The 22,418-nt window shown below is 40.0% G+C and overlaps 1 protein-coding gene across 1 annotated transcript in view; it reads right to left on the minus strand.

The window, feature by feature from the left end:
- The window catches only part of LOC139734054 (uncharacterized), an 81,571-nt gene that overhangs the window by 32,334 nt on the left and 26,819 nt on the right, over positions 1-22,418 (minus strand). The window contains exon 2 of the mRNA XM_071644871.1: positions 3,088-3,229. Coding sequence (XP_071500972.1) covers positions 3,088-3,186 — 99 coding nt within the window. The 5' untranslated portion in view covers positions 3,187-3,229. The remainder of the gene's footprint in view (positions 1-3,087; positions 3,230-22,418) is intronic.

A 22,418-nucleotide genomic window follows, 5' to 3' on the forward strand; every position in this document is an offset into this window, starting at 1 on the left:
TTTCAGCTAAAGTTCGGTGACCTTCCCCCTTTACCCTTTGCCCACTATCATTTCAGGTAAATAATTATTATTTAAAAACAAACAAACAAACAAACAAAAACTTTCCTTTTTAACAGACAATACTACCCATGGCCACATTTACCTGAAGTTATGACTGGAGAATCAGTTTCAACCAGAATAGATTGATATTTGACCTTGACCTTTGACCTGTGACCACTACCATGTTCATGGAAATAATTCTGAATTTATTCCTACTCTGTCAACCAACTTAACATTTGTTTAACATCATCACTGGGTATTCCTATCTGAGAAAAAAAAAAGAAATGGCAGAATAAATACTTTTTTTGCCAAGGTATTTAAATTTGGCCCTGATTTTTGGCCACTGTACTTTATCCAAAGAACTGTAAAAGTAGTCAGGACTAACATTCCAAATTATATTTATCACTGACGTTCACAGATGAACTTACAGCTGTAAATGGCAAATAACAACCAAAGTTCAGTGACCTTTCACCTATGACCTGGAGGGGTTTTGCCAAAAACATAGTCAGCCAATCTATACCTCGTAGCATACCTGGGATAGGTATCAAGAAACCTATGGGTCTTTCATTTCTTCTATTGTAATGATTAGACATGGGACGGACAGATAGCCTGACAACATACTGCCCCCCACACCCTTCGAAGCATACATATACAGAGAAAAATATCATCAGCAATTTCGGTAATCGGGTTAAGCGTTGGAAAATTCATCTTGCCAGCACACTGCAGGTGCTAAACCTGCCATCTACCTGTGTACTGTAGCAAACAACACCTGCTACTTGCTTGCTTTGTCTTCACATTCAACAACATTGCACTAAAGTACTTGACATGGCTCTGCAGGGAAGAACATACTGGTACAACATGACAAGTATAACATAGATACAACATTGGGGGGGGGGGGGGGGGGGGTAATTTATCAATTCCTTCCATTACCAATATTTCAGCACTTCTACAATGTGTATATAAATTGGCAGTTCTGTATCCTGCAAAGAGTTCCAAACATGTCTGTACTCTACGAGCGCGAATATAATTGTTTGTGAAATTGACAGGAAAAAATAAAAAACAAAAAAGCACTCGTGAAATAAATTGCATATAGTGTGCATTTACTGGGAAAACTGAATGATAAAAACACACAAGGGTTTACGCAAACCTGTATGGCAATACAGCCAATTAGGTAATACAAGGGAAGAAACATGTTGCTACTGGCAACAGGGTACACATGTGCATTCATACCAGCACAGTCTAGGATTGATAATTGGCCATTCTTTGAACACAGAATTGTCAATTTTGCTACTTTTAAGATACCCTTTTTTTCTCTCCCTCTCTTTAAAAAAAAAAAAATAAATACAGGCACTTAAAGGCAATTATTACAGTACTTTTTACTGTTCTTTCTTGTTTGTTTCAAGGGTGCAGTGGTACTAATCAGCTATTCATGTGGATTCCTTTTAAATACTCCTCCCCCCCCCCTCTTAAAAAAAGAAGAAGAAAAAAGAAAAAGAATTACCTTGGTCTCCCAAGACAATCACAAAGGTTTATTCTAATCCTCCATCATCACACAGACTATATGACATTCCTATGCGACTGAAACATCTATCATGAATTTTCAAAAGACCTTTTAGGATTATGCTGCGAATGGCTGTGGCACCTGCTGTAAATGTGCACATCATTCATGCGCCATGTGCACGGGAGTCTGTTGGAAAATTTGCTATGACACAGACAAAAGGGGAATCAGATCGCCTTGGCATTAAAAAGTAATTTCCGTCTATTTTCTATTGCGCTCCTCATACACACAAAACCATGATTTGGCCACATCATAACTTCCGCACACAGCTGAAGCAGTAGTGCATTATAATAACATAAAAAAAAAAATGCCTTTCTGTATTATACACTAGAGTCCATGAGAACTGGTAATATTTTATTTTGGGGCACAATAATCACCATAAGAAGACATTCACAGGTTTTGTGCAATCTTCATGAGTAACAAGAACAACACAAGCACAGTCAGAGGTGGCACACGGACTGTATTGGTATTAAAAGTGAATGAAGGCCATCATGTTGGCTTGATAAGTTAATAATCTTCTAATACGTGAAGGTGTAAACTTCAGAACTGCCTAATCCCTGCAATCTACTGGAAGCAAGAGGTGACACAAACACATCTCTAGAGTTAGTCAAAGTGACTGACTCCATGCTAGTCAAGCACTTGACCCTGGTTTGACCCTACTACAGATTGCATTTTTTCTTTGCTTTTTTATTTTCCATTTTTTCCCCCACTACCATCAAACATATTTGCAGACAGTCACGAACATTACCAGGCATTTATCCTGATGACACAAAGTCTGTTTGTGTGAGAGCATTGACTTTAGCTTTCAAGTATGCTTAAAATGGAGATTTGGGTGTGTTTAATTCTCGTGTTTTTCTTTGTTTTGTGCATAACAAACAGCAGACACTAATAACATATTGACATCAGGAGCATTAAATGCAACATCTGCAAGTAAACATATTCAGACTGGAAAGGGCATTCACTTTGATACAGCAACTGCCTGACGTGCCCACCCTTACCTTTTAATGCCCTAGGATAATTATGGAAAACCATGAAAGTCTGTGATTATACAGTGTACAAAATAAAATTTCATATAACACTAGATGTGCAAATATGTGATTGAGGCTGAATGATATGAACGTGTTATTGTCAAGTTTTATTTTTCCCCAGTGCAAAAAAGAAGCAACTGGCTCACGTGCCAAGCTCTGCACAAAATTCTTTTTCATAAGTGTCGCAAGACAAATCCTAATTTTGCCGAGAATAGCAATGATTACATTGAACTTGGCTGCATCCAAATCAGCTGCCACAATAAGTCCAAGACTTGGTGCTTGTGGTTTCATTGGTGACACAGTATCTCTGTCTATTTCTATCACTATTCCACGACTGCCATTAAAGAGGGTAGAGAAAAGTTGTGCAGTCAACAGCATGCTTGAATTTCTAACGATTGATCATTAAACTTGATAGCAAACTACTTTGATAGAGATGACACAGTCAAGAATTTAGCGCCTCACCTTTGGTGCGTCTGTGCTTGCTCTAACATCGTTTTCGGAATCGCTGCGCTGTTTGGAGTCGTGTGAAGCGCCAGCACTATTCGCTAGAATCTCACTCATGGAGTCCGGTTTACAGCTGAGAGCCGATGATCACCACAAGGTACTGCACGAGGAAGAAAATGGGAGAACAATGCATCATTAAGAAAGCCGAACATCTTGTTTCATCAGCATTAGCTACACATAATTTACCTTGTTTAACGCTTCACAATAATTTTTTTCCCCTTTTTGATTGCCACGGGTACAAAATATAATGTTACCTCATGTGGCAAGACACATTTCACGGTAGTTACCACGGCAACGACTGAACAAAGTTCGGGTGTACATTGGAATGGCGCCTCCTCTGTTCTCGTTTGTCCGCTGGGTAAGTGCATGTTACATAACATACAAAAATCATGCTCATTTGTGCTTGCATCATGATCGAGACATGCACAGGGTGTATGTTAATTAGCAAAATCAAATGAACGAATTTTAAAAAAAAATATTGAAGAATACGCTTTCAAAACTGTATTCACTGTAAATGTGACACAACAGCTGAAAGATAATACAATATTTCAGGCCGAAGGTCACAAGCTGTGGACACAAAGAAAATGGCAGATTGAAAGGAGTCTTGTAAACAATTTCATCATTTCTGTATGTCTCGCAGGAGAAAGAGAGAGAGAAAGAAAAATTAATGAGAAAAACCTGGGAAGTGTCAGCCACATTGTTGACGTGCCAGGTTTGTTTGCGCTAGTCGCTGCACAAACTACGCTCCAGCTCAAGACAAATATCGCTAGGTGCTGATGAAGGGAAGCCTGGGTTTAATGCGAGAGGTAAATCCGATGAAAAATAAACAACGCAACTTGGGGATGCAGCCGGAGAGAAGGGGATGGGAGAGGTGCGGGTTGTACAGGTGTAAGCCTCCACAACTAAATTGATATTTTTGCTGCAGGCGCTGTTTCCTAGGCACGCGGTGGTTTAGGAAGGGAATTTGTTTTTGGGCCAGGGCTTGTATATGGCAATTATCTCTGGTTGTTTGTTCAGATGATAAATCACGCAATGACAGATATAGCAGCGAGCCGGTAATGCGAGAAATGAAATCATTGTTTGTGTTTGTCAGAGTCGATGTGTGCGTGTGTTTGTGAGGCTGCACGCAGTGTTACCGCCTGCCAAGATGCACATAAAAATCCGTCTTATGAGGCAGCTCGCAACCTGCCCCGTGTGTCTTGTGTTTTTGCCCACTTTCTGCACTGAAGACCGTTGTTTGTTGCTAAAAAATCTTAATCAGATTAGGATGTGATACGTGAACTGCAGACAAGATGGGATTAAAATGTTACTTCTTTTGTGACAGTTGACGATGATCCAGACGAGAGAAAACAAGAGTGGCATAACAAAAACAAATTAATGAGTATTTCCACTCAAGACAGCCAAGGCTAATTTTGCCAAAAATAATCACAAACAGTTTCTGTTCAAGTGCCTCTGGAACTGAAAGCATTTTTTTTTTAACATCATGAAATAATCAAGTCTGTTACTCTGACAATTATCTTTTTTTTTTAAGATTAAAGACATATCTTCACATTAGCTGAACTTTTCTTTTTGGCAATGAAAGCAACCATTTACTCCCTACCAACTTATGCACAGAGAGGTGAGAACTGGCAAGGGTCTCCTTTCCTTTGTGTGGTTTCAACAATATGATATAAGATCTCTGCCCACTATGTTTCTGGACATATCATATGGGGAGCCTATTTTTCATTGATATTTTTTATTTCAGAGGTACAGCTGTAGCTGTTTACAAAGTGTCTGAGCATATCTCCTGTGGTTGGTCACTTTTGTTTCTAGCCTTGAGGTATGGTGAGCCAATCCTTTCTTAAACCAGTTTCCTTTTTCTTTTTTTTTCTTCTATTTTTGCATGGTGCCCTTTAAATGTTGTTTGCTGTAGGTAGGACTCCATGCCTAATTTGCTGCTAATAACTCTTCTGCGGCATAAGCCCACCTGATAAATCCCATCACAAATATTGCAAGCTGTGTGGTAATTATTTCTTCTGGATATATGTAAGTTGGGAGACATCAGGTTCTCCAGTCATCGCGCATTCCCCACGTAAAGTCCTCAGCCTAGGGCAAAGTAAGCAATTATTCCATGCATGCCGGCAAGCCATCAGGTCCATGCCAGTATACACCTCAAATCTGAAGATCCAGAAATGTAATTAGTTGGACAATCATCGTCTTTCTGAAGGAGACAGTAAATTTCTCTTCAACCCAAGGGACACAATATCGAGAATCCCATAATTCATTCTTCCTTAGAATTCCCTTTGTTCCTTTCCAAGGATTTGCATTTGCAATTACACAGATATCCTCAATTCATGGTGGATATAACATATTAATGAAAAAAAAAAGGAATCGCACTACTTTTTATGCTCATTAAAAATGTATTTACCTCTGTAGGATTACCAAGCACTCTCTTACCCCAAACAAATGCTGTGATAATTGGCAGATGCATGATCGAGTGCAGCAAGCACTTGGCATTTTCATCAAAATCTGTGGAGACAATCCTCAAAGAAATTTATGAAAGCTTTGAAAAGTGTTGTTGCGAATCACGTCAATGGCACTCTTAATATACTACAGCTTTGTAAAGTGTCTTAGTCAGTATACTTGTACACAGGAAAAACACAGACCAGGATCTGAAGTCTCAAAGAAAACTATCCCTTATATGTAGAAGCCACTTTCCTTCATCATGATGGTTGCGATTTCCTTCACAAGATTGAACTTTCATTCAAAAGGAAGAGCTACTTATACTACCCAAAATGGACAACTCTGCTGAAGATGGGATGGTCTACTCTTAATATAGAGAATAATTCCAGAAGATCATTCTGGTATACCTTGGTCCTATGTGCTGTCTGGTGTTGATCATATATATAGCAACTTTGATCACTAAGACTGTGGTCTTTCACAGATTATCTCTGTTGTAGTGTGAAATGGCACAGAACTTTGTGATGGCAATAGGGGTTTCTAAAAGCATCATCTTTTTAGAATACTCTCTTTACCTTTTACTCTGTATAGGACATCAAAATTAACAAAGAAATGATGTTGTATACAAACATAGAAATGATGTTGAAATATTACAATATCATGAGAATGATGAGAGAGAATGAGCAACACAATACTAAAAATTTTCCATAAAATGTATCAGCTGCCCACATATAATACTGGTACTTTTCTGAAGGAACTGAAAAGGTACATTGTATTTTTGCGGGGCTGCATTTTTCTAATTTGAGAAAGAGCATTATGTTTCAAAACGCGTATGGAATGGTGTGTGCGAACGTGGTTTGAAACGCGATTCTCGGGATGCTGCGTTTATCTACCCATCATCGAATCGCGATTCGAGTGTTGTCACTGCGCAGCTGCTTTGCGCAGTTTGACCCGAGAAACAGAGGTCAACTGAGGCCCGTGTTGTAACCTGTGGGTTGCGTACTGCATGGAAGGTGACCTCGGCCATGTGTTTATCTACTCTCAGAAAATGCAATCGTGGTTCAAATGCGTTTCAAAACGCCCTTTGAATGTCATTTCAAATCAGCATTTCTGAACGCATAATCTGAAAACACAATTACTTTCATCTATTGCCGGAAAATGCCTCAAACGCATTTAGGGTCGTGATTGTGCCTCAGAAAATGTTTGGATTTAGTCCTAATACACCCTTTAATAGTCAGTCTCCTAGTCTAACGTATACCCACAATCACAGTCATGTCCCCTTTACTACAGAGACTCTATACAAGAAATTCATCACACCTCCAAGTTCAACCTATGTATTTCACAGACATTGACTGCATATATAATTTCTCACATCTCATCAAAGATAGGAATGACACAAAACGGAGAACGTTTCCAGAACGCTTTTGAAGAGAGAGTGTAAACACACCAGACACCCAGGTCCTGCCCCCTCCCCGATGTGATTTATGGGAAAGGGGTTAATTATCCATTACCCGCTCCTGACCCAGGCTGGGTTTGAAACAGGGGAGGATGAGACAAAACAAGGTCGTGACCAAGTTTGTTGTCCTCCTTCCTGTTTTTGTTTGGCAGTGCTGAGGTCAAACCAGCGGGGAGTTGGGTCTGGTGGAGGCAGGCTAGTCTACATCTGCTCAGACCTGGAGATATGTTGAGACGTGGGGGAATGGTCCTTTCCCCCATGATATTTCACACATTGTCTTTGAATGCAGAGGGGTTTCACGAGGAATCCTGCTGAATTGATGCTGTCTTCACAAAAGATTCCAATTTGCAGCACCAAAATACTAAAATGGAAACTTCTGACATGCAGACTTGTAATCTGCTAAGTCTTCTAGTAGCTACATAGCTGGTGAGCTGGTTGACAAGTAAAAACTGGAAATATGACTTGCTTTTAAAGTGAAAAACTAGGTCTTCAATATCAGACTACAAGTACATGTCCATTATGTGAGTCAAAAGCTTCTTATTGTCACCCTTCTCCAGAATCTACACAGAATGTCCTATCTTTGGGATAGAAAGTACAGATTCTTTAAGCCTTCCTATTTCTCATCCCAAATTCCACAAACTTCAAAGCACAAGTGTACAGTTCCACATTTTTCAACATAACAACAATTCCATTCACAGTCACACAACATTAATGTTAACGTCTCAAAAAGACCCTTTCCAGTGGACTTCATGTTTCTGGAAGTTAAATCTATATACGAGCAAATCATCTCTGACTGAAAACAATAGTAAGGACGAAGAGATTCACTTGAATTTGCTTTCAAGCCCCTGACTGCATCACCTTGGAAAATGTGTCAGAACATAACAAGGAAAATATTAAAAACTCGAACAGAGCTGTCGGGGATTTTTTTTTTCCTCCTTTTGCGGAAAAGGTTACTACATAGGTGACATTTCATGAACTAGCAAATATGACACACATAACGGCTACAATGCAGAGAGCTGAACAATCGCAAAACTGAATAGGCTTATATATTGAGTTGCCCACCGATAGGACTACACAATTTTTTTGTTTTACAAGCATTCCTTTCACAATGATCCTTGTCTCCGAGTGTGCCTATTTTTGCTTCAAATTTCCTAATTGGAAGTATATTTGTTTGTTTTCATATTTTTTATTTATTCATTATTTTTTTTGGAGGGGGGGGGGGGGAGGGGATTCAATTTTCCTTTCCTTCAAAGTCAGTCTCTATCAGAGAGACAGCTTTCCCTAATGCAGTGCTCGACACTACTGTAAAACACGATATATTCGTGGCATGAAATTTTCGCGAATTGGAGCCAACAGCCTTTTTCGTGGCATGAAATTTTCGCAAATTGCTACTGGCGTTCAATGCATATAGTGTAGACAAAAACTTTCGCGTGCATTTTAATTTCGCGAATCTTGCCGCTCACGAAATTTGCGAAATTGAAATGCACGCGAACATTCCTCGTTTTACAGTAACTTTTTTCTCTGGTGGCCCGTTCAGGCAGATAAAATCTTTTACATCTGAAATTTTGGTGGCCCGTAAGAGAACTGGAGTGGCCGGAAATAGACGTAATACCCAACAATTCATTTTGAATCATAATGTGCCCAATGGGGCCAACAAAAGATAGTCTTTTTGGATGTATTTGGTGGCTTGACATTAATTTTTAGTGGCCCCAGGCCCCGGGCCACTGCTAATGCTGAGCATGGCCTAATGGATTAAAAGAGAACAGGATGAAATTCCAAGCACTGTTTTCTTTCTTGTCGCTCTAACAAACTGCTATACTTAAAAGTCTTTAGAAGTTTACACAACCTTTCATAATAGTGAGAATTGAATATGATTCTGTGTTTATCACGCAGATGCATTCACACACTTCTTGTCTCAAGATTGTCTACGATGGGATTCTATATAACCTGATACATCTTAAATCCTACAAATCTACATTAAGGAATCATAACTGACTACAGATGCTTGATGTTGACAAAGAACTTCCCGGAAAGAAACATGGGACATGAGACATAAGTGCTTGCTTCAAAGAAGAAAGTTTCACATATATGGCTTTTGCTAGCAGCCAGTGCAACAATCTACTTCATAAGTGCTTGCAGGCATGCACAGACAACACAGGTATCCTATACTATAATACTCGAAGTTGTTGTTGTTGTCGCGGCCTTATGTATTTCTTGTTTTATTTCGGCGTTGCTGGTTTCTCTATCTCCTCCCGAGCCGTCGGCTCCGGGCAGTTGCGACCGGTGCCGTCGGCCGCAGGAGAGTATCCTACATCGAATGGCGCGGGTTTCGTCCCCTCTCCGCCTCCGTGTCGACGTCGAGGACGAAAAAGAAAAATTAATTAGCTACATGCATAATGCATTTTTGTGCGTGACGAAAGAGCCGAGCGTTTCAATATTCACGGAACCTGCGCTGGCCTCCTGCTTTCTCGATCTTCCATCTTTTAGCTTGCAGAGACACTGGGGGATACTAAAGATGATGGTGCAGCGAAATCTCTGACATCTTCCCGGCGGACGCGCACGCACACACACAATGTACCTCGCAGAACTCTATACACACTCTACACTGTGTGTATAGTTCTGTGATGTACCTTTGCCTCCGCCTGTTACGTGTACTGAATGTATTGACGATGGTTACACGAATCTGTGTGTGTGTGATATGGACTACAAGGGCATTTACGTACAGTTCGCCATTATTGGCGTCCCCAAATGAAAACAACGAACGTTGGTTATGTAATTGTATTTTGCACAACTGCAGAATACTGTTATGCAGCTCAGGTACGTCATTTAGTTTGCTCGCCGTTTGCTCTCAAGTCCGGTGTCATTGTATGCAGACTGTTTAGGACGCGGCTAAATATATTTGCCGACGTACCCTTACATATCAGATTACACGCGCAGCTGTGTCCATTCGTTTACTGCAGAGCTGCTGTAGTCATACATATTCATAAGATGAGCGGACGTAGAGGAAAACCTCGCTTTGCCGACCGCCTATTTTTAAAATTGCGGGCAAGTCCAAGATAATGCGCGCGTTACGTATGGGACATTCAGAGACTTTTATGACCTGAAAAATAGTGTTAATGGCCTTTGATCATATTGAACTTCATCATGGTGATTGATATCTAGGAGAAGTATAAACATGTAAAAAATTGAGAAAAATGACCTTGACAATTATATTCTAGAAGAGAAAATATGTGCCGTTACGTATGGGACCAGAAAACTTTTGTTTTTTTGAACATTTTTTTCAACCTCAAAACTCTCTGAAAGTATTTCATTCTATAACTTATAACTCACTGTGATGAAAGTCACAACACTCAAGATTATCACAGGTAAGTTTCATGTCATTAGGCAAAAAGCTCTAATTACAGGTTCTAATTAAAGACAGACATGACGTGTTACGTATGGGACAGTTACGTATGGGACAGTTTGTCCCCCATTCATTTAGTGTGTGAAGAACCATGTTTATGGGTATTTTGCATAATTATTGTAGTAAAATCAGTTGAAACTACTCAAATACTGATCCAGATTGTCAAGGAAACATTATTCCCCGAATATTCACCATCATAATCATATTCAATCATATCTTTATATTTTTATGACCAACCTGAGTATGCATGCCCTTTGTCCCCCATTCATTTAGTGTGTGGAGAGCCAAGTTTATATGGGTATTTTGCAAAATAATTTTGCAAAATACCCATAAACAAATTTTTGCATAACGATTGAGGTAGAATCAGTTGAAATTACTCAAATGCTGTTCCAGATTGACAAGGGAACAATATTCCCCGTATATTTACCATCATAATCATATTTAATCATATTCTATATTTTTTATGACAAACCTGAGTGTGTATGCCCTATTTTTATCAGGATAGTTACTACTGAAAAATTGAATAGTTTAAAGTGTTTACTTCCATTGATGAAGGGCAGTTTGCCATTTAGTTTCAACAAAAAATGACTTGACACAAGAAATATTAATTTTAATAAATAAGCAATACCTGCTGCGTGGAACCCCAGTGATGGAGTAGATATATGATGTCTGTCTAGCAGTCAGGTCATTGATTCGTGTCACACCTCGGTATGTATACCCATGAATTTTGTCGTGGCTACTATTGAAACTGAATAAGGACAATTTGTGTATCGCTTGCAATAAAAAGGAATCATTTTACTTTATATATTTTTTTGTATATATATCACAACCATTTCAAATTGGATCTCCATCACATAAACTTTGGAATCCTCTAGTCTTAGGATTGTATGCTCTTTAGTAATTCATATAATTGGTTTCCAATCATCTCATTAAATGTTGAAAACTGAATCCCCATTTCTACAAAAACTATACCATCCCTTTAATGCTGATTTTTCATTGTGTATTTTGCCATTTTCCCCTCCCCCTTTCTGAAAATTGTTCAGTCAAGTACATGCATTGTTTCAAGTGTCTAAAACTCAAAAAGTAGCTACAATGTTGGGATGCTTTCTTCAGGATGATTGACCACTGGTGTACTGAGAGACCTTCCCAGCTAGCTACATGCATTCACATGCAATATGTATGAGGATGTCCCATACGTAACGCATTTGTCCCATACGTAACATTATTTTAATGCCTAATAGAATATATTTCTTTTACTGTTTTTTCTTTTTTCTATGGTATTTAGTTTCTCTAAACAATAAATTAGAACTTTCCAAAAGGGCATTAAAATATCCATAGCAATTTCAGAAAAAACCTAAAAAAATGACCTCAATTTGTTACGTATGGGACATCTCATGATAAGACACGAGCTAATTTGCATAATCATTTGCATAATCCCTAAATTTTTATACCAAGTTAAACTATTTGATGAACTTCTTATGTCCACATATTAATCAAATATCATTTGCTTTCCTTTGAATTAATATGAATTTTTATAAATGTCCCATACGTAACGCTGTGTTTCACATTTATGCAAATGAAGCCCTTGAAATTTGCATAAACTTACATAATATCATTTTTTCCTCCATGGAAATCAAAACTTCAACTCATAAGCTTCAAAATGATACCAAACACGTCAATATTGAGCAAAGATGAAATTTTGCCTTCTGAGGGGACCTTATCTTGGACTTGCCCTTGCAAGTGGAAATAGAATGTGTGGTTCTATGGTCTATCAAACCAAGTTTTGGTGACAAAAAAAAAAAGAGGGAGCAAATGAGGACGAATGCAGTGATGTATATTCTTCTTTCTTCCATAACATGGGAAAAATATTAAAGAAAAAAAATACGAGGTCGTGAGAACCTACTCCCACGGGTGCCTATTAAACCTGATGACTATGATCTCCCCCTCCCCAAATAATAACAATGATGATGATAATAATAATAATAATAATAATGATAATAATGATAAGGATAATGATAATAATGATATAATAATAACAATAATAGGAGCAATAATTGTAGGCCTAATATTAATTATGATAATGTACAATCTGAAGCAGATGTAGTTCTATATTAATATGATATATCAAGCCAAGTTTTGGTGATTAAAAACAAAAAGGAGGGAGCAAAATTATGAAGACGAAAATATCTTATTTTTCTCTCATAACGTGGGGAAAAGAAACATGAAAAAAAAACACAAAACAAACCGAGGCCTTGAGACCAGCCGTGGATTCCCGCGGGTGCCCGCGTGGATGCAAGAGCAGGGGGTAATCAAAGTCATAGTGTTAATATCTTCCCGTTTCGACGGGAACAACCTGTGGGCAGAACTTTCGGGGAATCTCATTTGCGTTTTTGGTAATTTTTCCCTGAATGTTTTTGTTTTTTGCCCTGCGGAGGTGGAAGTGTGTGTGTGCGTGAGGGTGGGGGGAGGGGTGAGGGGCAACAAGACAACTGTTGGACTTCAACGGGTGCAAATAACCCCTCGAAACTCAAGTTCTATAATAAAAGCAAGTAGTGGCGGGAATGATCCCTACCAATGGACCGGATCGCCTGGCATATACTACAAAAATGTATTATAAAATTTCTGGGAAGGGTGGTCATTTAGAAGACAGCACATTATTAACGAAAGAATGAGAAGACTTTTCTTTTTATTTCTTCAATAAAAATGTGCAAAATTGTATTATGAGAAAAAAAAATAAAACCCCTCAGACCCGTGGATTTCCACGGGTGCTGCTAGTAGAGCAATAATCCATTACCTGCTTTTGGGGGGGGGGGGGGCAACCAACCCACAAACAAACACACCCCTGATATCTACACCATTAGTGGCATCTTTTATTGAAAGAAATTTTCATGCTTGGCTTTTGCAAGTTGTGCAACCTGCTATTAAAACTTTGTGCAATGGCAGAGTAAAAGGAAAGGGAAATTGTGACATCTTTGACAAGAGACCCGCGGGTCTAGCGCTCACCTGAGTATCGCAAGTTCACCTTTCACGCAGTCACTAATCTAAATTATTCACAGCTCTACCAAAATTTGACCAGGCATTCTGAAGTAGAAGATGAAAATGTACAATAAGGGCCCAGATTTTTAAAGATTCCTTAATTTGGGGAATTGGGGGCCCCCTGGGGCCCTCTGGGGCCCTCTGGGTGGGGCATGGTGCCCATTTTGATAAATTGAGATCCTGACCCCCTAAGGATGCTACCTGCCAAGTTTGACGAAAATCTATCATGAGGTTTTCAGGAAGAAGATGACAATGTACGATTCAGGCCCCCATTTGGACCTTCCTAACCAACCCCCCCCCCCCCACCCCTGCCCCCAAGAGGGGCACCCCTGGATCTCCTATGAACAAACTCGAAACTACAGTCATTAATGTACTCACTCATAGTATTATCTTAGCTGTATAACTTCTGATTCTAGAGAAAATTTTTAACGATTCCTTCATTTGGGGGGTTTGGGCCCCCCTGGGGGCCCCCTGGGTGGGACATGGTGCCCATTTTAACAAATTGAGATCCTAACCCCTTAGGGATGCTACCTGCCAAGTTTGGTGAAAATGGGTCATGGGGTTCTAAAAAAGAAGATAAAAATGTACAATTTAGGCCCCATTAGGACCCCTCCTCACCTCCCTCCCCTGGGTCCCAAGGGGGGCACCCCTGATTCTGCCATGAACAAACTTGAAACTACAGTCATCAATGTACTAACTCATAGTATTAACTTAGCTCCATCACTTCTGGTTCTAGAGAAGAAGATTTTTAAAGATTCCTTAATTTTGGGGGATTTGGGCCCCCTGGGGGTCCCCTGGGGGCCCCCTGGGTGGGGCATGGTGCCCATTTTAACAAATTGAGTTCCTAACCCCCTAGGGATGCTACCTGCCAAGTTTGGTGAAAATGGGTCATGGGGTTCTCAAGAAGAAGATGAAAATGTACAATTTAGGCCCCATTAGAACCCCTCCCCACCCCCCTCCCCTGGGTCCCAAGGGGGGCACCCCTGATTCTGCCATGAACAAACTTGAAACTACAGTCATCAATGAACTAACTCATAGTATTAACTTAGCTCCATCACTTCTGGTTCTAGAGAAGAAGATTTTTAAAGATTCCTTAATTTTGGGGGATTTGGGCCCCCTGGGGGTCCCCTGGGGGCCCCCTGGGTGGGGCATGGTGCCCATTTTAACAAATTGAGTTCCTAACCCCCTAGGGATGCTACCTGCCAAGTTTGGTGAAAATGGGTCATGGGGTTCTCAAGAAGAAGATGAAAATGTACAATTTAGGCCCCATTAGAACCCCTCCCCACCCCCCTCCCCTGGGTCCCAAGGGGGGCATCCCTGATTCTGCCATGAACAAACTTGAAACTACAGTCATCAATGAACTAACTCATAGTATTAACTTAGCTCTATCACTTCTGGTTCTAGAGAAGAAGATTTTTAAAGATTCCTTAATTTTGGGGGGTTTGGGCCCCCCTGGGGGCCCCCTGGGTGGGTCATGGTGCCCATTTTAAGAAATTGAGTTCCTAACCCCCTAGGGATGCTACCTGCCAAGTTTGATGAAAATCGGTCTTGGGGTTTTCAAGAAGAAGATGAAAATGTAAAAAGTTTACGCACGACGCACGACGGACGACGGACGACGGACGACGGACGACGCACGACGCACGACGCACGACGCACGCCGGACGAAGGGCGATCGCAATAGCTCACTTGAGCCTTTGGCTCAGGTGAGCTAATAAATGCTGAAGTTGAACAGCATGTGCGACCAGGGATCAATTTGGAATGCGTCTGCTTTCTGTTGTCTTGGCAGTCTGGATAACTAATAGCTACGATGTACCCTTGAGTAAAAATTGAATGTAACCTACATGGTTCAATGTACCCAGGAAAGGTTTAGGCCTACTCTACGCTGTGAAGCACAGCAGATTAGAGTTGAGACATTTATAGAGCCCTGATCCAGCCGTGTATTCAGCCTGGAATTTATATGACATCTTAAAAAGAAAAAGAATGAGAAAGTTTTGCTTTTGTTCTTGTTTCATATTCAACGAAAAAAAATCAAATGACGGGAAAGTAGGGTGAAAACAAGAAAATGATAACCAATAATTAGGCCTACTAAAAGGGTACGAAAATTGTGGCAAAAACAACAACAGAAACAATGACATCTTTACATTGTCTGTGCCACATAGAAAATAATTTGCAGCACTCTTACTCTAAACAAAACTGGAAGCAAATTAATAGTAAATCTTTAAAATCCTAACCTGCTTCAATGGTCCAAATGTGGAGGTTTGCATCTACTGTATGCTTTAGACCATAAAGTACAAATTACTGCCCTTGTTAATTGAGCATTGATCAATAATTAAAGTATATATGCAAATCTTTGGTGGCTGCGTCTATCTGTAGGCTTTATATAGTACATGAAATGAATGAATTGTATACCTTGCAGTTATCAATGCTACATAAAGGCTACTAATCATGTACTGGGATCTACTGGGATAGGAGATTGTCTAGCTCTCATATTACCCTGCCAGGCTATCTGATTTCCGTTTCCCCTGTCAAAAGGTGTTCATCATTATGACCAGATTTACCGAATGTTGCACACAGGAACACTAACAGTGGATGTTCGCTAATGGCGCTGCGCTGGGCAAAATATTCCCCGAGAAACTACATCTGGAAGGAAGAAAGGATGAACAGATTAAAAGAAAGGAAGCAATTTTTTTTTTCTCTTTCTCTGTCTCTTCTCCACACAGCTTGGGCAGCAAGACAAAGGCTGAACTGGAAGACTATTGGTAAATCTCTCAGCGAGGCTGTCTAATTACCAATGATATTTGTGACTCTTGGATTGCTCAGAGAGAGAGGAGCACACAGCCCTGTGGGTTATACCAGGCCAACGGTTCAGGGGAAGCCAAGGCACAGATGTTTACATCATAACTTCAGATATACTCGCTTGTTTATAAATAATGTCACCCCAGGGGAGCATTTTGTTGATATTTTCCCCATAGCATCTGTTCCGGCCTAAATACCAAAGATATGACATTTGTGATATTGTTTTCAGGTTAAAGGAGAGCGAGAGAGGGGAAGTCTCAGACACAACTGTTGTATCATAAGTGCTCTAATTACATATTTCTGTAATGATATTCATGGCATACCTCACTTAAGTCCATCCCTTATCCCCACCCCTACCCCTCGGCCCAACATCTTAAGACCACAAATTCATAGCCTTGACTGTGAATACTGCCATTTATCATCTGATTATGCCAACTCAGTGTACCACTGTTTATAAGTGTTACTGACATCTTCTGCAGTACAGTTGCTGTGGATTTGGTATCATGGAACAGTTAATGCCACGCCCTGAAAACGTTGCCCCTCCCATCAGGTATTACTATTTTCAGAAAAGACACCCCCTTCCCTCCTAAACTGTAGGCCTATACCTTTACCCCTGTTCCACATTTTTAGTGTTGCAGAAATTGAATAATGGATTCTTCTACGCCAACTTTGCTGGGAGATTTGACATGTGATAAATCAGATCAACTTTGACCTCCTATCCTGTTTCTGTGTACCATTCTTGTTTGTTGGTGTGCTGTTTTTTTTTTAAACCTTCCTATGTGATTCACATTACTATAGGTAACAATGTTGCATAACACAATATTGCAAACTTGAGATACCCATCGCGGTAACGGCGCAATAATCACGTCAGGCCATTTCTGGCAAACCATCAGTGAGCACTGACCAATACCTGGGGAGATCTTTTGCAAAAATTGAAGAAATTTCAAAGCAAGAACGCACAAGCAAACCTTTAAAGATGTGATGGGGGCAGAGTACAGCCGATTTAATTTTCAAATTTTCCTTTATAGCCTCCGCAATAATCTGTTCTTATTTATTTCGGAATCTCCTCAAGGGGGGGGGGGGGGGGGGTGGAGGGTGGGGAGAGCGGACCTACAGGAGAGAAGTACCTCTTGGGGACAAACAATCACAGTGGTAGGACTGTTTAGATTGTGGTATAAACAAAGACTGCATCCAATGCCACAACAAAGAAAATTTGTTTGGAAATGGAATACATGCACCCATCTGAGGACAGGTGGGGTATTTGTGAGTTGTTTGCGTGGGCGATATATATATATATATATGGATAGATAAATAGATAGATGCAGAGAGATAAAGCAACATCAAAGAAGGACAAAAGATGTGGAGGGTTAAAGACCGGATAAGTCATATACACCTCCCAGATTTATTGGGACTAATTGAATACCATGACATTCACTCCTATTGACACAACTATGATTTAATCGGTTGTTCAAAGCAAAAAAAGAAAACAAACACAAGTGATAAGGACGTGCAGAATGCAATTTGAGAAGAGAGGGCACAAGAATGACAGAGAAATGAAGAAGAAAAGGTTAACAAATAATACATGAATTGGGGAGGAAGCGATAATGGCATAATCATGCTATGTTATATTTATCAAGGAGGGTGATCACGCTATTGGCAAAAGAAAAAAGTTAAAAAGAAAGATAATTCAGTGTAAAAGGGAATAGAGTAGAGGAGGGAAAACACGGGTGAAGAGAGTTTGAAAGAAATATGCTGAGAAAAGAGAAGAGAGAGAGAGAGAAAAGAAAAAGAAAGTATGTGTCTTACATAGAGAGATGAAAGGAAAAAAATAGATAAAACTGAGACAGATACAGACATATGAATAGATCAGGTACCAATTTATCTCTCTTTGTATATAGATTAAAGACATAATAAAAAGATCGATAGACAAATGGATAGATAGATAGATAGGTAGATAGATAGATAGATAGATAGATAGATAGATAGATAGGAAGGTAGATACAGAGATCAATGGATAATAAGGGAGAGAGAGGGAAAGAAGAGAGGGAGAGAGCAGGTATACCAATTGGTTCTCTGGGATGGGAAGAAAGCAAACATGGGTGTACAATGGCAAGGCAGCTGCATCCCCACAAGTTCTGGGAGGGAAGACTCTGAACAGGAGTTTACTAGATACTAAAGTGAAAGAAATTGTGATTGTTTACACAACTTTACTCCCCATCTTGGCTGGGCTTGTACGAAGTTCGTCTCTCAACTTCAAATTGCCTTATCAAGTAACATCCAACGTTGAAATATTTAAGGACAGCCCTATATACCTCGATTGGAATGAAGGTTTTGTTACTACAATCAATTGTAGTCACTACTGCACCTATGTACGAAGAGATTGTATGAAACAGGAGGAAAGAGAATACAAAGTTTGAGGGTGGCTTGTCCTTTACAGGGAAATGGGCTGCTTTTGTGGGGCAGTAAACAATGTTGTACCAGGGAGGTGGGAGAGAAGAGATGTAAGTGCAATCCAGATATGCCAATCAAAATTCAGCGCCACTGATACCACAAATGAGGTAATATCCTGAGTCAGTGTTAGGACTATTATAACAAATAGGCCTACTACTGGCTATCTGTACTTTCAATTTGCTGTAAACATCAGTGTACAACACATACCAGTCACGAAGCTAAAGAAATTCAACAAAAAGCTTCAGAATGCATGTACCTGGTATCTGCAGGATGGTAAGTGATAGCACCATCAGAGGCTGGTGTCAATGGAACCAGAGTGGTATTGCGTTGGTATAATGAAATTATTTTAGGGAGTGGGGAACATATTCTCCCTTCTGTTTGGGGATGGTAGGAGGTAGGAAGGGTTGCTTTCATTTTCCATTGGGATTTTTCGATTTCACCTCCTAGACGTGGATGTCGAGGTAATGACGCCATTTTCAGGATCAGTGCATGCTGCAGATTCGCCAGCACGTCCAACGCCAGAATCGCCAACACATCTTCCAAGGATTGCAGGTCCCCCTAGATTCAAGATGTGAGTGACATCATTGCTTGGCACACCAATGGCCAGCCCATGGGAGGGGATGGGGCCATGATGTCACAGCAGAACATCGTGAAATGGCGTGCACTGAAAATCAAAATGGGTGATAGCACGGATGACGTAATGAGTGGACTGCAGCAATTTGGAACCGCTCTTGTACGAGAAAGGCGTTCGCGTCCACACAATTGAAAAGTCCCTAGTATTGAAGGTACAGGGACTCTTCATACCGTGACCTTAGTGATACACCTGTGACATAGGCCTTTTTTTAAATTGCCCTTTAAATATTTTGATTTTGATTTTCTTGTAAGTCCAATGACACAACAAAACTTTAAATGGTGACTCTATAGTCAAGTTCACTTCTTCTATAAGGCCAGACTGCTGGATGTTGTAGCAAAGTATCATACCACAGTGTACTTCAATACAGGATGCAGCGTAGCTCATTGGTCCAATCTATTTCACCTGTCTAACGGCCGAGACCATCACTGAGAAAGAAAATTGATGGTTTTACTACGGAAGTAACAGTAATAAACTCATATGACATCACTCCATCACTCTACCAGGATGAGGGATTACAGACCCACATTCAAACTGGATGTAGAACAATACTATAGCACTGTGGAAACTTCTGCTGGTTATCACCTGCACCATTTCCGGCCATGCAACTACCTACAAATCTGTAAACTGCTTTTGTCTTCTGCGATTTCCTCTGGCAGACACTTTAACGCTTCATGATATCAGAGAGGGAGCTTCCATAGCACCATATATTTGATTTTTTTGTTTGTTTCAAATTAAATAGGCCTATTTGTATGTCTTCAGCAATCTGTGTGTCCCAGGTCATTTTCACATGTAGCGAGAGTGCATAATTTGAATCACGATTCTAGTGATGTATCACGAGAATCATAGTTCAAATGACGCATTTTGGCCATGTGTATGCATGCAAACTGGAATCAGGGAGGGTGATTTGAATCGTAATTCAAATCATAATTCAAATGATGGTCCTAGAGTGTCTTCCATTCACGATTCTCTACAATTAAGGAACGAAACGGTCATGTGTACGAATTGGCTTCCAAATTGTGTTTCAAGGGGGGTGGGGGGAGGGGAGGAGCTTACGGTGACCTTTCAACCACTTCCACAGAAAAACTGCGCTCCTAAAATGCTCGCACTGCAGTCAAAATGCACGCTACTTACTGCTCAAGAGTGATAGGTGGGAACTCGGAGAGAAGCCACACCTCCTCTCTCGCTCTGAAATTCAAAGCCACAGAATTCTTGAAGCCTTCCTCGGTCATGTGTACGGATGATAATTCTAATTGTAATTGTAATCATAGTTGTAATTCGGCATCGCAATTACGTTTCTCGACCAGTGCGAAAATGGCTTTAGTTTTTTAGGAGCAGGGGCATCGATAGTTGACTTCCACGGGTGGTTTCTTTCCCCCTTCCTCTCCCAGCTCCACTCTGCCCCAGTCCCTTTCATCTACCTGTAAGAGGGGGTTAAGTGGGTGGGGAGGGAGGGGGGTTGTGGGGAGGTAAGAGGAGAGGTGGGGGCAGACACAACCAAGTTCTCTTGCCATGAATGGAGGGATGTCAAAAGGTCATTGCCGCTGAATTGGTAGAACCTGCAGACGGCATTCAGTGCGGTCGCCCGCTCCCGGTGTGACAGCACTAATGTTGCTTTCTTAAGGTAGTAGAACTCCTCTTTGTATACTCCCTCCCAATTTCCATAAAAATTTCATGCCTAGAACAACATCCATCCTGCACAAGTCATAGCACCTGCAACAATACAGACCATACATTACAATTAAACTGGTGTGGCAAATGTTTATGTATTGTGTATTTTTATGTGTTCAAACTACTTGTACAGTCATACCCCAGTTGATTCTACAAAAAGAAATCAAGAAAAATGAAAAGACAAATCCCAACTGTCAGTGATAATGGGAACATCACATTTATAGGCCACTGTCCCATTAACCAGGCAGAAAGGCACAAAGGTGCTAATCTATCGCCTTTCATGCAGTTAGAACATAATTTCTCACCTCACTTCATAAGAGATGAAGTAGATGAACAGAATGGTTGGTGTTTCATTACAATCAGACATAAAAAGATCGGAATGCATGCAAAAAGAATAGATGATGTCACCACCTCGGAAGTCTCTTACTTATCACCACAAAAGTCTTCATCCATATTTTTTTTTCCCCCGAAAAGAAGCAGCAAACACACTTGCATCCTTTAGACCTATATTCAAATTATTCCTGTGTTGTTAATCAAGAAGAGATACAAACTGTGAGGGGGCGGGGTTGGAGTGGCAAAATTATTGCCCCCCCCCAAAAAAAAAAAAAAAATGCAAAGTATAAACCAATGGGAGAGTTGGGAAATGATGACATCATCGCTTCATCTAATTTGCATATGTGCAGTTGCAACCAATATAAAGATCTCTGTTCCTCAGAGAGATATATGCAACATTAGAACTTTTTTCTATGTTCAATTCTTTTTACATGAAACTTTACTATGCTATACTTTTTTTCTTCTTTTCATTTTACTTAGAATTCATTTAAGTGTCAACCTGAACACAGCATTATCTAATTTTTCTAAGTTCATAAAATTTTGACAACATATCAAACATCCTGTTGGTTAATTCGGGTAGCATTGCTATCTTCCTCGTCAGGAAATCATTAAGTACTCATGCTCACCATACTGCCCTTGTCAACATGCTCTTTTTTTCCCCCTGATCTAAACCATCTTTACATAACACATGAATCATCATCATGTCTATTCCATGAACAAAATCAAAGCAAATAACGCTGACTTTGAACAGCAAATAATGCCTACAAATACCACAAAACTAGACAATCGGGATATTAGGTGCTCTCTCTCTTTTTTTTAATTCAGTTTTTCACACAAGCTTACAAGCAGATTTAATATCATTCATCAATTGCATCTCAGAGAAGAAAGCACTTTTTCTTTTGCTTTTCAAGACATTCAAATGTATCAGTTTTGTCTCTATTCATACTATGGTGGATACAACATTCTCCCATACTATGTTTTAAATTCAGGATTTCCTGATTTCAGATATTGAGACCACTTTTTTTTTTAAAACAAGTTTTATAACATTACCATTCAGACTATAATAAATCAGC

The sequence above is a fragment of the Diadema antillarum genome, unplaced genomic scaffold (genome assembly GCF_040938485.1).
Source record: "Diadema antillarum isolate AM-2024a unplaced genomic scaffold, OU_Dant_1.0 seq00000507_RagTag, whole genome shotgun sequence".
Taxonomy (NCBI): Eukaryota; Metazoa; Echinodermata; class Echinoidea; order Diadematoida; family Diadematidae; genus Diadema; species Diadema antillarum.